This window comes from Nuphar pumila, chromosome 5, assembly GCF_984573655.1.
Source record: "Nuphar pumila chromosome 5, dmNupPumi1.hap1.1, whole genome shotgun sequence".
NCBI lineage: Eukaryota > Viridiplantae > Streptophyta > Magnoliopsida > Nymphaeales > Nymphaeaceae > Nuphar > Nuphar pumila.
In genome coordinates this window covers 92,610,321-92,626,588 of record NC_143253.1, presented here as the reverse complement: position 1 = coordinate 92,626,588, position 16,268 = coordinate 92,610,321, and the positions used below count along the sequence as shown (strand labels likewise).

Below are 16,268 nucleotides of genomic sequence, written 5' to 3'. Positions count from 1 at the left end.
TTCTGACTGCAAACTGTAATATTAATAAACTGGTAACGGTTTGTCCAAAGTCAATTTTCCTGTAAAATAAAAATCAAAAGATGATTTTATTATTTTTATTATATATCCAATTATATTAAAAGATTAACTTACCTCATTTAAATTTTAGAAAGGCAAAACTCTAACTTATATCATTTAATGTTCACGCGGTTGTCAAGTGCAACGACTACCAGTTGTCGATTTATAGCACCTATCTAAAGGTACTCATTCATGTCTAGAAAGGTTCATGAAATGGACGTGTTGCAGTTGTATTCTGAAAGCAACAAATATATAATCTTTAAAATTTGCCAATTCACCGTCATGATGTCTTATCCTAAATTAATATCTGCCCATTATATCATATTCATGTGCCCCACCAGGCACCAGCACCTCTTGGAGTCACTAGAACATTATTTTCATAATTTTTTTTTTCTCTTAAATCCAACCAGAGGGATGTGATCTACATGTTTAGTTTTATAAGAATATGCCTCTTGAATCATCAGATTTTGATGCATAAAAGAGATTTTTTTTAAGGCTTTGAAATCAATGGCTCGTTATCTTCATATAAATATTCAAGCATTCAAAAATCACATTTTTCATCAAAAGTACCCGACCCAATGGTCGATTCCTAACAAATTCACCATGCCAAGCACATGTAATGAAAATGCCTATATTTCTGGTTCTCATATTCTAGTGGCTCGCACCTCTTGCATGGGTTCAAGTAGGCTTAGGGCTTTATTTTAAGAACTGAGATCCGGAGGAGGGAGTTTACAGTTTTTTTGGTAAGGGTGGAAGCAATCAAGTTGGCCAGGTGTTTGTTATCAAATCCAGTTTTCTATGCAAGTACAAAAGAACGACCATTTCATTTTTTTTTTTTTTTCATTTTCATAGACTAAGTTCCAAAGAATAATCGTCTTAAATAAATTTAAACCTAAATTCTCAACTCATGCTTTAGCTATATTTTTCTTTCTTTTTTTTTTAAGTTAAAAGAAAAAACTTTTTGACTTTTTGTTAAGGATTGCAGTAGACTGAGGCTCAAAATCCAGATCTTTATCCCCGCACTGGTTTGGATTTTAACCTCCATTCCTGCCTCCAACCCCATTTCATATCCTCCGTTCTCGGTCCAAACGGGGCAAGGCCCTGTTTCCCCTCGATCTATTGCCATTCCTAAAGAAGAATTGGGGATGGGACAGGACGGGGCAGGGGCCGGAGAAAGCGTAAGTACATCCCTGCCTCCATCCTCTCACGGGTTTTGATTTCAACCTTCATCCCCATTTCGTGTCTTCCATCCCTGGTCCAAACGGGGTGAGGCGGGCACAGCCCGTTTTTCGCCCCGGTCTCCTGCCATCCCTACTTTTTATATGTGAAATGTACAATCGGTTGACCTGTAGCTTGTTTGCAGAGTTTGTAAGTAAATATCACAGTTCTCCTCACTAACTAGTGAATGTATCCAACCAATGGGGGGGGGGGCGCCGTTTGTTTGGTAGGAGCTGTTAGTGCAGGTTAGGTTGCAAGTTCAAATCCCAGCTTGATGTATAAAATGGTGGGGATCTACCTAACCCCAGCTTGCCTATCAAAAGAAAAGAAAAGAAAAGAATATATATCCATCTTCAGATTTGCAACAAGAAAACATATTTTACGAGTTTTCAAACTCGTGTCGTCTCCTCAACTTTAACCCAATGACCAGACCAGTAAAGCCTGGTGGGCATCCCAACTAGGGGTGGTCATCGTGCCGGTCTGATTTGATAAGGGCCTGTCAGGCCCAACGGATATCTTGGTCGGAGCTTGGTGAGACTTTGTCATAATCGGGCTCCAGTCAGGATCGTGACAGGTCTTTTAGGCCCCACCCAGTTAACAAGTCGGACTTGTTCAGCCTTGTGTATTTATTTTACACAACGGCTCAACCCCATTATCTAATTGAACCGGGCCCGGGCCCGAGCCCAAACTGATTGGGGCCTGGTACCCGAGAGAACATTGGGCACCCGGATCCATGGCCACCCCTAATCCCAGCTACCAACTCCCAAACACGACTTCAAAGTTCAAACACAAATAGAAAGCATTATTTAAAAGATTGAGTAATCACAACTTTTCAAATTCCATTTGACGTTATCTATTTCATGACATTGGCAGGTCACGTAGTGAGAGTGTACGGATTAATGACCATTTTTTTTTAATAAAGATTAATGTGTTTATGTACAACGAAGTAATCTATGAAAAATGTACATAAACACAGGGATTGACCCAAGCAATGTTGTCAGTATCGGTATGGGCTCTGAATCGTTTTGCCAACTATTCAGGTGAATCGTCCTATAAGGATTCTCAAGTGAATCGTTCTGAATTCGATTAAAAAATATTTTATGTCAATCAGAACGTAACACATGTTAAAACCATTAAAATAATATTAAAAATTAATTTATATATTTTTATATTTATTAAAAAATAACTAAATTCACTTTAGTATAGTATCAATTTTTTGCCGATACGTTTCGGCCCATACTGATAACATCCCAAGGCTCGAATTTGACTCTTACCCGTGATACTTCTCACACATGGAGGACACTTTACACAGAAATGATATGATGTACCCTGAGAATTATAAAAATCTCGGGGATATATGGCGAGCAATTGCCTGAAAGTTTAAAATGGCAATTTATCTGTGAGATTTTCAAACCGTGACAAATATCGTGATATTTATATTTTTAAAAAATATTTATCATGAAAACCCTCGAGATTTTTATTTTTAAATGTGTTTTATTTATATTTTCTTATAAAAATTAGTTTTTTATATCTTTAATTTATTTTTTATTCCTGAGATTTTGCCCAAAAAAAGCAAGATTTATGACAATTTTCAAAATCTCCCAAGTTTTTTTCCTGCCGAGATTTTGCCGATTTTAACTTTTTTTCACTATGGATGTATCAGATCCACATTCAATCTGGATATGAATGAGACCTATTAAAAATCCGTCACCTCTACAACCTTAATATTAGAACACTATCTCTTTAATATGGAAATTCACGCCTCATCATATTCATATCGAATCCGTGTCCGTGTGATTGAACGAGGCCGCATCATCATATTTTGAGTCTTCAATTCCGAGTGCTGAATGTCAAAATGCCGTCACACGGGCACGGTCAAGCAAATGCACGTACAATGCTTTGCGTTTTACACAGCCCAACCGACCCCATCAATCCTCTTCCTTCGTCTTGCATTCCCCCTTCTCCCTTGCTTCTTCCTTCCCAATCCTATAGAAGGCTTCTCTGGAATTCTAGGCCTCATTCTTCTGTCTTCCCCAGGTACCCATCGAACGACTACCTTCCTCCTCACCCTCTCTCCGATGGCCAATTATGGCGGATGCCCATACTACGGCCCATCTGGGCCCTGGCAGGCGCCACCGGCCGTTAATGGTGGGTATGGTCGGGTTTACTCCTATGGGCAAGCTTACCCATCTGCTCCTCCTGTCGGCTATGGTGGTGGGTATTTTCCTCCGGGGACGTCTCCTGCGATAGTGAGGTGCTTCCAGATGGTGGACAAGGATTTCAGCGGCTTCATCGACGAGAGGGAGCTGCAGGCAGCGCTCTCCTCCGGCAACCACCCTTTCAGCATACGAACCATACGCCTCCTCATGTTCCTCTTCAACACCACCGGCGATTCTTCCAGAATTGGTGAGGATGAAGGAAGCCTTGTTGGTTTCTCATCATGCATCAGCAGATAAACCCTGCTTTGTCTGGCTTCTTTTTCTCTTCCCTCTTTTTTTTTTTCTTTTGGATGTGGTTTGTTGATTGGTAGTTTGATATGGATGGATGGTGTGCTTGTCTTTTGTGTTGGTATTCCTTGTTATTTTTTCTAGTTTTTGTTAGAATGTTTGAAGAAGAAAGGTGCTGTTTGGTTTGGTTTGGTTGTCGACTGAAAGATATGGTTGGATCTTGAACGGACCAGGAAGGATGGTGAATGGTTTTGCTATTTATGTTTCTAAAGAGATCTATTAGATTTTGGGGATGAGATGGTGATGGCTGTGATTGTTGAAGGACTTAAGGTAGGGAAAATTCCAAAACATGTTCTGGAGAAAGTATAGTCCAGGGAAATCTGACCTTTTTTATTTTGTTCAATAAGAAAAAGTAGAGGAAAAAAGAGCTTTTACCGGCTTAGGTTTTAGAGAGAGATTTTTGGCAAGATGATGAATGTGTAGGTGAGCATTCTGATCATTCTGCGAAATCCTAAGAAATTCCTTAGTTACCCTCCTCAATTTTTTCTATTTATTTATTTATTTTTTGGTTTGAGAGTTGAGACCCACAGCCCGGTGGGGTTTGAAACCGGACCCTTGGGTTTATAATAGTGTGACCTTTTAGGCTTTAACCAGTCCAGCTTGTCACATTCGATCCCCTTGATTGCCATTTTCTTGGTTGTATGACTTGTATCTCTGATTTACGCATCATATATTTCATTTAATGGTATATTTTGGGTTTTTTTTTATCATTTTTCTTATTGTTTTCATTCTTTTTTTTCTTAATTTTTCTTGGTCTCTTCATTCAAATGTATGAGTTATGACATTTCTGCTTATGGTCTGAAACTTTTAGATCATGTTCAATTGCACAATTGCTGTTAAACTGGAGCTAATTTCATCTGTGGTTCGTTATTGTGTATAGGACCCAGTGAGTTTCTGGCGCTTTGGACCTGTCTGGGACAATGGCGCGTAAGTGGCTTTTGTTTTGAGCTTCTGTTACTTTTATCTTTATTCTGATTGTAATTATTTCTTGGTTAGAATCAGGGGCGTAGCTAGGATTCATGTGGGGGGGGGGGGGGGCAAACAGGGGTGTAGCAAAAAAAAAATTATTTGTGTGATAGTCGGGGGTTCGGGGGCAGCGCCCCCGAAAACTTTTTTTTTAGATAAAATAAAAAATGGCTACAATTATTAATAAAAATCTATTTCATGTGGACAAATCAAACTATTTGCTGCAGTCAGGGCTGGGCTAGGACCGGGATGGGCTACAAAAATGGATAAAAATCTATTTCATATGGAATCAGGGCTGGGCTTTAAAAAAGAAAAAAGAAAAATTTGAACTGTTTCGGGAGGCAGGACTGGGCTACAGCCCAGTCCTGCCCCCCCCTAGCTACGCCCCTGGTTAGAATGTCTCTATTCATAGGAGCCATGCATATATGGACTCTGCGTCCAAGTAATAGATGGTGATCTATCCACATATGACATGAAGTATACTGTGATTTTTTTATTTGGGTGGTGTATTCAAATTGTGAACTATGGGCAAATCTACACGCTTCATCCCTTGATGGAGAGTGCACAGAGGCCAAGCAAAGAACATTGTTCCCTAAGTCACACGGACTCGGTTAAAAGGTCGACACACCCGTGTCGACTGTACCGACATGGGTGCAGCTTCGAACATGGGGTGGACATGGTCAACTAAGTGTCGGACTCGGTCAATGCACCGGGGCTGAGTACATCCACATTTTGGACTCGGTCAACTTTGACCGAGTCTATTTTCATCCATTTTTAAGGCAAAAGACATAAAAACTAAAAAAAAAATCGATCTTCGATCGTCTTCCTCCTTTGTGTTATATTTTGGTAAGTTTGTGTTGTTACTTCAATAGAATTACTTTTTTATTTTTGCTTTAAAATTTACGACCTTATTATATATATATATATATATATATATATATATATATATATAGCCGTGTTCCCGTGTCCAAAATTTTTAAAATTGCTCAGCACCCGTGTCGCACCCGTACCCGCACCCGTACCCGCACCCATGTGACATAGATCGTTCCTCTAATTGTCACAGAATAAAAGCTCTTATATTCCAAAATGTTTGAACAGGCTTCTGCATGAGGGAAATAGTACTTGGTGGTTTAGTTACATCAAATAGCTTCTTAGTCGTTTGTTTATGTATTGGATAATGCTTGGTGCTCAGTACTCATGCTAAGCAGATCAAATCCATCTTAAGATGCCCTTTTCTATAGGAAATCTGTGCTTATTTTGGTCTTTCTTATCCAGCACATTGTGGGTGCTATCACTTGCATGGGTTTGGCCTAGTCCTTGTTCTGAGAAAAGGACCAAAATGTATATATCCTTACACTTATTGAACAAATAATAATAATAATTTATGTGACAATTTCATGGATTGTAATATGTCCATGGACAGTGGGTGGACAGCCTAGGCTAGACATGTCTTACTTAATTTGGAAATGTGGATCCAATTTGATGAATTCTTTAAACAACTGAAAATAGCTACTAGTTATGGAAGACAAGCATTGCATGGATTATGTTGTAAATATTGGTTAAGCTGGTGAATGATGTGCAAACTAATTTCTTATTTGATTAGAATTGAACTAATAATCTATCAGATCATCGCGATGGATTATTTTCTCTTTTTGTCATTGAAATTTTCATCAACCCATCCACTAAAGGGGCCATCTTGACAACGTGCATATCCTCCCACATCCCAATCATTTGTTCCAGATCTGTTAAGGTTAGAATCACTAACCCATTTCCAGTAAATTTAGGGCTTTTGTCATCCATGGTGGCACATTAAGATTTGATATTTTTTAAAGCTGTCACGAGAATTTTCTCATATTCCTTGTCCAGGGTTTTGACAATGATGCTTGGATAAGTAACATCTAGGTAACAGTAGCGATTTCCCTTTTTTCTTACTTTCTCATTAAAGGCTTCTAAAATAAGTTAGTCATGGTTACATTTATTAACACTGATACCTTAGCAAATTCTAATATGTTATCAAAGATGACTAATTGTAATTTTTACATAATACACTAAACATTCAGATGCAGAATTGTATGGTTCATAAGTGATATGTGAGTATGCAACTGGGAAGAGTTCTCGTTCCAGGTAATCTAATCTACTGCTTTATTCTTATGATTTTCAGGCTCTCTTTGAAAGATTTGATAGGGACCGGAGTGGGCAGATTGATGCAGGGGAATTGCGAGATGCTCTACTTAGCCTGGGCTATGCACTTCCACATACGGTTCTTGAAGTCTTGATGTCCAAGTATGAAAACAATGGTCGATATGGAGCGCTTAATTTTGACACTTTTGTTGAGTAAGTATCACTAGCTCTTTCCATAATTTTTGCATCTTGTAATGATTGATGGCTAATATTTCATTCTGTTGTTGTGTCTGGTTTGCAGGTGTGGGTTGATTGTAAAGGTAAGCGACAACTTTTTTATCTCAACTTTGGTTGTTTACCAAAATTTTGAATAATTAGGGGATTTCAGGTGTAATATCTACTATAACCAAGATGTGGTTTACCTGTGGGAGTGTAATGTGAAATTGGTATGTTGGACTACCTCCACCATACAGCCACTTCATTGACTACCACAATCCCACCGATATCTCCATCTCTGGCTTGTTAAGACTTTACCTTGCATAATTGGAAGGAAGGTTTTAATTAGAACACTACCTAAAAATCCTATCTGGACGTTATTCATAGTGCAGAGCCATCTGTTTGATCAGCCTCTTGAAAGAAGTGATATCAGGTCCACATTGGGCTGAGTTGCAAGAAGAGCATGTCTGGCCTGTTACAAGAACCTTTTCTTTTTCGGGTTATGTCATCAACTAGTGAAAAAATGGTCAGGTACTACAGCCGTCAGCTAAGTCACACGGACTTGGCTAAAAGGTCGACGCACCCGCGTCGACACACCCCCAACACAGGTGCGGCTTCGAACACGGGGTGAACACGGTCAACTAAGTGTCGGACTCGGTCAATGCACCGGGGCCGAGTTCATCCACATTTTAGACTCGGTCAACTTTGACCGAGTCTATTTTTGTTCATTTATTAATTTGGACTCGGGTCGGATCTGATCTGAACCGGATCTCAACCCGACCCGACCCTGATCCAAGACGGTATTACACTCACAAGCTTCTTTAAGTGTTATATTTTGATAAGTTTGTGTTGTTACTTCAATAGAATTATACTTTTTTATTTTTGCTTTAAAATTTACAATCTTATTATATATATATATATATATATATTTGAAATTGCTCCGCACCCGTGTCACACCGGTACCCGCACCCATGTGAAAGGTCGTCAGCTATATATTTAGGTTCCCCCAAGTCAACTTCTTGATTTTGGACAAGATTTTAATCAATATCTGTACTAGGTATTGGATTGCATTAAGCCAGACTTAGTTTGTAGGGACCATCTGGTATCAGCAATCAGTTGCCTTTAAACTCTCTTTCAAAGTTCATGTCATGATTCTATGGTTTGGAAAACTGCAGAATCTTTCTTAATCAAGGTAGTGTTACTCATGGTAGCAGCTAGTTATCTCAGTTCATGTTCATATTTATATCATTTTTTTCCTTCACAGGGATTGTCTGAGAAGTTCAAGGAGAAAGATCCACGCTATACAGGATCTGCTACTGTATCATATGAAGCCTTCATGTTGATGATCATTCCATTCATTGCATGCTAGAACCATCATAGGAACTCTCCCCGGTTGGTTTCTTTGTCTCATTATTTTGTATTTGTTCATAAGTATTGGGGAGGTTGGTTATGTAACGTATCGTTTTCTGTGTTGTCTGTGTTGATAAAAGAGGTGAAATGTAGATACATTTTGTACAATAACGGTTTTGTAAATGCTTTCTGGGTGAACATGGTATGCTCCTTTGTACCTCCTCTTTTTGTGTTATCCAGTACATTGTCAACATTATGTATCTGTGCGTGCATCTCAGTGGGCACACACCATAGTGACAAAAGTTAAAAACAGCAAAATCTCAGGAGTCAAAAACTTGGGAGATTTTAAAAATTTTCATAAATCTTGCATTTTTTTCGGCAAAATCTCATCAAAAAAATGAAATTCTCACAATAAATATCTTCTAAAATGGTAAATATCGCGATATTTGGCACAGTTTGAAAATCTCGCCAGAAATTGCCGTTTTAAATTTCCAGGCAATTTCTCGTGATATTGCGAGATTTTATAAATCTCGCGATATCTGTTACATAGGCACACACACGCACACAACACACACACACCCGCCCGCCGCCTGCCTGCTCTTGTGCATGCACACCGACATGCACAATTGTGAACGTGCGGCATTGTTACCCTTGTGAAATTCAATGTTGATGCAAGTTCAGCGACTTTTAAAGCCTTACAGTGCTTAATTGCAGAAGGTGGACGCCATCTCTTCGAAACTAGTCCTTGTGAAATTGATTATTTATGCAAAAGCAGCCGTTTGAAGGCTCATATGCATAATGATAATTGAGGATAGGGCTGGTAAACCGGCTCGGCTCATAAAGAGCTTGTTCGAACTTATAAAATAGGCTCGTCCAGCCCAATATGAACGATAAGTATTCGGCTCGGCTAGACTTGTGTAAGCTTGTTAGGTATTAAAAAATATATATTTTACTTATTATTTTGTAATTCTATTTCTTCCACCTCAACCAATTTATTTAATTTTTTTTTTATAAACAAACCAGTTCTAACTTGGCTAGTTTAACTTGGGCTCATTATGAGCTTAAACTCGACTTGGCTCGCAACAAGAATGAGCCAAACTTGAACACTTCAAGCTTGGCTAGTTCAGTTCGTTTACCAGCCTTAATTGAGGAAGCCTTCTCCTTGAAGAACGTGAAGATGCCCACTGAGATTTCTTGTCTTTAGGTTAAGTTCTCGATTTGGTATTCAATGCTAGAACAATCATGTAAGTTCTGTCATCAAAACAGTCATGTAACAGTTCTTTGGCTAAGTCTTCCGCCAGCGTGAAAAGATGAGGTGCAATATGATTGCACAAATACATGGCGCAATTAAGCACCTGATCACCCTCCATCAGGATGGAGGGTGATCAGGTGCTTAATTGTGCCATGTAATTGCACCTGATCCTGACTCTATGCGAGCAGGGCACCTTGTTTAAATTCAAAGTCGAGTTTGCTTAACCTTCGATAAACGACACCATCAATCGTGATACGATTAAGTTGAATACTTTACTAAAGACCCATAAATAGCTGCAGTAAGAAGATGGCGAAAACTGTTTTTTTTTTTAGGAAAACAATGAAAACTGAAAATCGGATCCAGAGATTGTGCAAAAGATGCAGCCAGAGAACAATATTTATGAAGTTCATTTCTAATAGTTAAAAATAGAAATCTAACACATGAAGTTTGGATAAAAAAAAGTTCTTTTTAGAAAATGACCCTGTTCTTGCAAATTGGAGATTCTCGAACTACCTAGCAATTTGACAAAATCTTTTGCATGTCTAAAATTTTGATTCTCGTTTTTTTAGAACATTTTTACGGCTCTGCAAATATAGCACGACGTTCACAAATCTCTTTTTACTAAAAAAACAGCACTGACAAGAGGACATTTACAAATACAGTACAACCTTTCGCAATGTATGGCTATGTTCTAAAAATGTCTCTCTCTTTTTACTAAAATACTCTTACATTTGTGAATATCCTCATGCATGTGCCCTTTATGTGATTTTAGTAGAACGAGGGGTCACACATTTATGGGACATTCACAACAATGAGTTGCAAAGGTTTTCAAAATGTATTAACCACCTTTAACTAAATACTCTCACATTTGTGAATGTTTTCGCACACTTGCGAACCTACTCTTGCTTGTGCCTCTTATGCTAGTTTAGTAAAAAGATATTCACACATTTTGGGGATATTTGCAGCTATGAGTTGTGAAGGTCGTAATGTATTTGCAAATGTTCTTCTGCTTGTGCCGTCAAAAAAATGGTACATGTAGGAGGATATTCCCAAATAAAGTACGATAGATATTCGTAACCTCAAGATACTTGAATTAGATCACTGCAAGAGGCTGCAGTCTTTATCTCTTGTTAGCCTTTCTCAACTCGAGATTCTCAATTTTGATTATTGTGAAAGGCTTCAGTTTTTACCTCAACTTCCACCTTTTTTAATCAAACTGTCTACTAGTTGCTATGCTTTGGAAGTGATGGTAGATATTTCAAACTTGAAGAGCATACAAAAATTGGTTTTGAATGAATGCTTGTTGAAGTTCTAGACCTTGAATGATTTCACTACTTTGGAAATGATCTAAGCTGTTTCAAACTTTAACGATCTAGAGGTGTTTGATTAAAATGGCGGCAAGGAGCTTATTGAAATTGTGGCCTTGAGAATTTTAATTCGTTGGATAAACTGGAGCTCAAAGAATGTACGAAACTTTCTGTTGCATTAAGGGACAAAATCATAGTACCATCTTTTTGGAGAGGGTGGTGTATGTTCGCCCCCGATGATTCACTGAATCCCACGTCTGTGTTCGGGGGTCTGAATGAGCACCACGTATACAAGCACATGGGGCTCGTATTCCCGTGTATGTTGACATCACTTAGCATTGGAGTCTGGTGTGGTTGCAAAGACTTAAGTACCCTTTCTTGCTATTCTTCTCATAAAGCGATGGTTTGAGAAAATGACAAAAATGCTTTTCATTCAAAAAAGAAGAAACAAACAGTTCAAAAAAAAGACAAATATGTCATCCATCCAGAAAGTCAAGGATGATGTTGACTCTTCAAAGTCTACCTAGTGAAACGAACCTTAATCGTTTCACCGATGGTAATCCGGCGAAACAATGGTGAGCCGACAATCCGATGGTGAGCCGACGATCCGATGGTCATTCGACGAAACAAACCTGAGCTATCAAAAATGTCCGTTTGAACTTTCCATTGTCATCTTCTTCTTATTCCTTCTCCATAAAACACTAAAACCATCTCTCTCTCTAGAGAAGAAATCAAGGGAGGTAAAGAGTTCCCCCTGGAGAAGGCCATGAACATCAACCCTCTCACACTCTCTCCCTTCTCTCTCTACTTCTGTGCACATCCAACAGACAATCCTACATTGCTCCATCAAACACCGACTGACCTGCACACTGACTGTAGCATCGTTCAACTTGATGAGTTATGGAGGCTGATTCATAGTTTTTTCCCTTAGAGGAGGGGGTTTGGGGGGTCCTCCCAGCGTGGGTAACATCATTCAACTTGATGTGTTGTGGAGCCTGATTTGTAGTATTTTCGGGTCTCCAACGAGCCCCACAACGATTTATAGTGTTATTAGGCTTTTCAACAGCGATTTGTAGTGTCTTCCACAAATCACTATAGCGATTTATAGTGTTTTTGGGTCTCCAACGAGCCCCACAACGATTTATAGTGTTGTTGGATATCACTATAGCGATTTGTAGTGTCTTGATCATGCATAATTTTTACACATAAATTCATATATTTTCATGCATGATCATGTGCAATAATTGCTTAAAAAATGCTTGTTTGCGAAGGTTTTCAAAGATTTTTATCAAATATTAATTTGAGCAAGTTGAACCCTTTCTGAGCCTTTTTGAGAAATTAATTAAGTTTTTGGAAAATACTTTAAAAAAAATGGAGTTGTTTGCAATATTTAAAAAGTGTATAGACTCTTTTTGAAAAACGTTTCCAAAACCTAATTAAAATATTATAAATAGGAAGTTTGAGGAAAAAAAGTGGTGTCTCCCACATTGGATTTCACGTCTCCTTCTCTCCCTCTCTCTCTTCTCTCTACCAGTTGGTTCACCCTTTTCCCTTCCTCTTCTTCTTCTCCTTCTCCCTTTCTTCTCGCCGGTGGATACTTCTCCTTCTTCCAGCACAACAGGGCAGCGTGTTGATCTCATAGGGAGAGACCACTCTTTTCGCAACCCGTCCAGCCGATCCACTCAGAAAGCGTTTGGACGTGCGAGAGAAGTGATCTCGAGCTTCTAAAGAGCCCTCTGAGGTCCCCTCAAGTGACCCTTAGACCCTCAGAAAGGTCCTCAGAGAGCCCTCAGAAAAACAAAAGTTCAAGAAAACATACATTACCTCAAGAAGGGATAAGAAGACTCGAAGCACTGAAGCCTTTCTTTTCTTTTTAGATTAGGGTTTTACTTTATTTTATTAATTGGGTCTGTAATAAAACCATTTATTTATTTTGTTTAAGCCCTTTGCGTAGGGCCGTACTCCTGTAGTTAATTATTTAATTAATTCTTTTTATTTTGGCAATAAAAAGTAGTTTAGATTGTGTGTTTGAATACGAAGTATTTTTCGTTCCCTGAGATCGACCCGGACTCCACCACTTGTGTGAGCCGGTTTTTATATTTTTGGTGTCTAGCTTTCACTGAATTTTCATTAAAAATATTGTTTTAAAAAGGGTTTTCATAAAACTCACACCAAATTTTGGCACCGTTGCCGGGGAACGGCGAAATGCTAGTATTCACTTTATTGCCTTGTGTTTGTTCTCGTATTTATAGGTTGTTAGTTTAATTCAGTTCTTTAATTAGGATCGTTTAGTTTGCTTTTCGCATTTAGGCTTAGAACCACGTGTGTGTATACCATAGAGACGGGCTTACTTTTCTGCACAGCCCACCCATTTGGATCCCCTTAGAAGTGACTGTGTACGATTGGTACCGTGCACATAGATTTCATTTTCGTAAATTCTCTACTGAGTGCAACTACGTGGTGCTTGTTTATTTCTTGTTTTCAGTAATTGTTTATGTTACTCGCTTTGTGGTTTGTGTGGTTTGGCCACTAGCGCGTTAGTTAGTTAGGTAGAAAAACCCAATTTAGGACGATTGCTGCATCGGTCTACCCTTTGGTGCATGCACGGACGACGTTCGCTTGAACCTGAGCTTGCCGAGTTTGTTGAGGATCCTGAATCTTTCTTTAGGAGAGCCCATCAATCCAGCCCCATGGCTGAAGATCATCAGTTGATTCGTCCTCTTAGGGAGTACTTCATGCCCAACACATACACTCCTGCCTCCTGCATCACAAGACCTGATGTGGGAGCGAACCATTTTGAAATCAAGGCCAGTGTCATCCAGATGTTACCCTCCTTTTATGGCCTTGGCAACGAAGACCCATACCGTCATCTCGACGAATTTCTCGAGATCTGCTCTATAGTGCGGATCAACAATTTTGGAGATGACGCGTTAAGGTTGACGTTATTCCCCTTCTCCCTTAAGGATAAAGCCAAGCATTGGCTGAAGGCCCTCGATACAGTTCAAATTACCACTTGGGAACATATGCAAAGGGAGTTTTTAAAGAAATACTTCCCAATTGGTAAGACAAACCAGTATCGAAAAACCATCACCAGCTTTTCACAGATCGAGGGAGAAATGTTTCATGAAACGTGGGAGAGGATGAAAGATCTTCTCCGCAAGTGTCCCCACCACCAGGTGCCCCGCTGACAACTGGTGCAGTATTTTTATGATGGTCTCACTGAGAAGAACCGTCAAATGGTTGACGCTGCCTGTGGGGGCACTTTTATGCTCAAAAGTGAAGATGAAGCATGGGCCCTTTTTGAGACCTTGAGCGAGAACTCCATGCACCATGCTTCTGCTTCACGATCTAAGAGGGTCACGCCTGTGCAAGATGGCGCGAAGAAGGCTGGTATATTCGAGATAGGGATGCACCTTGAGTTGCAAAACAAGGTCGACCAACTGTCCCAGAAATTGGATCAGTTGTTGTCAGGTCCCTCTCCAGTCCTACAGATGTGTGCGTTGTGTGCTAGCCCTGCACACCATGTTGTTGATTGCCCCGTTGCGCCATAGTACCCTGAGTTTGTTCAGGAGCAGGCTCAGATGGCGCAAAGTTTCGCTAGGTCCGCACCCAATCCATATTCTAGTACATATAACCTGGGCTGGCGAAACCATCCCAATTTTTCATGGAGAAATCCACAAGCCCAACCTCCCAACCCTTCCCAAAGCCAACCCAGGCAAGGCGGTTATGCGCCTGGATTTCAGAGAACTAGCTACCCTTCAGCTTAGCCTACTTATAATCAACCCCAGTCTCAGGAGCCTTCGTCCAGCCAGTCCTTTGAGGACAAGATGCTTCAAGCCTTCTCGGATATCAAGGCAAATCTGAGCTCCCATACACATTCTATTGCGAAGCTTGAGACACAAATGGGACAACTCGCCGAGGCGCTTAGCAGGAGGAGTGAGGGGGCTTTACCTAGCCAACCGGTGGTGAACCCTAGGGGTAAGGAGCTGATGCATGGCCTGCACATGACAAATGCCCATCAAGAGCAGGCTCAAGCGGTAATCTCCCTTAGGAATGGGAAGCAATACCAGCTGAGGGAGGCTGCAGAAGAAAGAGAGAGAACGAGTGAGAAGCAGTCTGTCCCTACCGTCCCACCTCAAGAAAGCGAGAGGGCTCTACCAACTGAGCCTTCAAAGTCCTATACTCCCAAAGCCCCCTTTCTTGAGGTGCTAGAGAGACCGAAGTCATTAGGCAAGCATGGAGTGAATATGCAGGAGATGCTTGAGATATTCAAGCACGTTCAGATAAACCTCCCCTTGCTTGATGCCATTCAGCAAGTACCTGCATATGCGAAGTTCCTAAAGGAGCTTTGTACGCAGAAAAGAAAGTTGAGGTCACAAGTGCCGAAGAAGATATACTTGACTGAGCATGTGAGTGTGGTGTTGCAGCACCAAACCCCACCAAAGCTTAAGGACCCAAGGACTCCAATTATTTTGTGTGTCATAGGAGACATCACTGTCGAGCGTGCATTGCTCGACCTTGGGGCGAGTGTCAATATCTTGCCAAGTTTTTTTTATGACAAATTTGGATTAAAAGAGATGAAGCCAACACCTATGACCTTGCAGCTTGCAGATAGATTAATTAAGGTCCCGCGAGGGATTCTGGAAGATGTTCTAGTCAAGGTTGAAGACTTCTACTTCCCTGTTGACTTCATCATTTTAGATATGGAGGGAGTCAATGATATGTGACATGCCTCCATCATTCTTGGACGCCCCTTTCTGGCCACTGCCAATGCGTGCATTAATTGCCGCACAGGCGCGATGGATGTCTCATTTGGCAACAGGAAGATGAGACTGAACATTTTTCATGCGGCGATGGGACCTGCTGGCGATAAGGCTTCTTTCGAGGTCGACTTCATTCAGAACCTGGTAGAAGCAGAGCATACCTGGTTATTGAGTGATCCACCTTAGGAGGAGGTTGATGAATCACTCGAAGAAGATTGTCATGGGTCGATAGAGAGTCAGACAGGTGATCTGAGTTGGATCTGGCACTTCGAGCCGCTTCCTGAATTGGCAGAAAAGCTGACCCGACCATCCATAAAGAGTCCGCCTGAGCTTGAGTTGAAGCCCTTACCGGCCACACTCAAGTATGCCTTCCTAGGCAAGGATCAGACTCTCCCCGTCATTATTTCTGCAGACCTGACTGACACACAGAAGTGTCAGCTTTTACAGGTCTTGCACGAGCACAAAGAGGCGATTGGATGGTCGGTGGCAGATCTGAAGGGGATAGACCCCT

The 16,268-nt window shown here is 40.4% G+C and overlaps 1 protein-coding gene across 2 annotated transcripts; it reads left to right on the top strand.

The window, feature by feature from the left end:
* Nucleotides 1–3,107: 3,107 nt before the first annotated feature.
* Nucleotides 3,108–8,633, top strand: LOC149837823 (putative calcium-binding protein CML48). 2 transcript variants are annotated; one of them, XM_090007503.1, is made up of 5 exons: nt 3,108–3,681; nt 4,663–4,709; nt 6,910–7,082; nt 7,171–7,189; nt 8,350–8,633. In XM_090007503.1, exons 1-5 carry the CDS (start codon nt 3,123–3,125, stop codon nt 8,452–8,454), a joined length of 903 nt encoding a protein of 300 aa, XP_089863629.1. In that variant the 5' UTR covers nt 3,108–3,122; the 3' UTR covers nt 8,455–8,633. The 2 variants fall into 2 exon arrangements, with proteins under 2 accessions (XP_089863629.1, XP_089863630.1); XM_090007504.1 differs by having other exon boundaries at nt 6,910–7,086; nt 8,350–8,470.
* Nucleotides 8,634–16,268: the final 7,635 nt, after the last annotated feature.

Bases quoted from the DNA above. Each gene is read 5' to 3' on its own strand.
- LOC149837823 (XM_090007503.1), top strand. From the start codon at position 3,123: ATGTCAAAATGCCGTCACACGGGCACGGTCAAGCAAATGCACGTACAA. The intron at 3,682-4,662 runs GTGAGGATGAAG...TATTGTGTATAG, and splicing joins CGGCGATTCTTCCAGAATTG to GACCCAGTGAGTTTCTGGCG. The intron at 4,710-6,909 runs GTAAGTGGCTTT...TATGATTTTCAG, and splicing joins CCTGTCTGGGACAATGGCGC to GCTCTCTTTGAAAGATTTGA.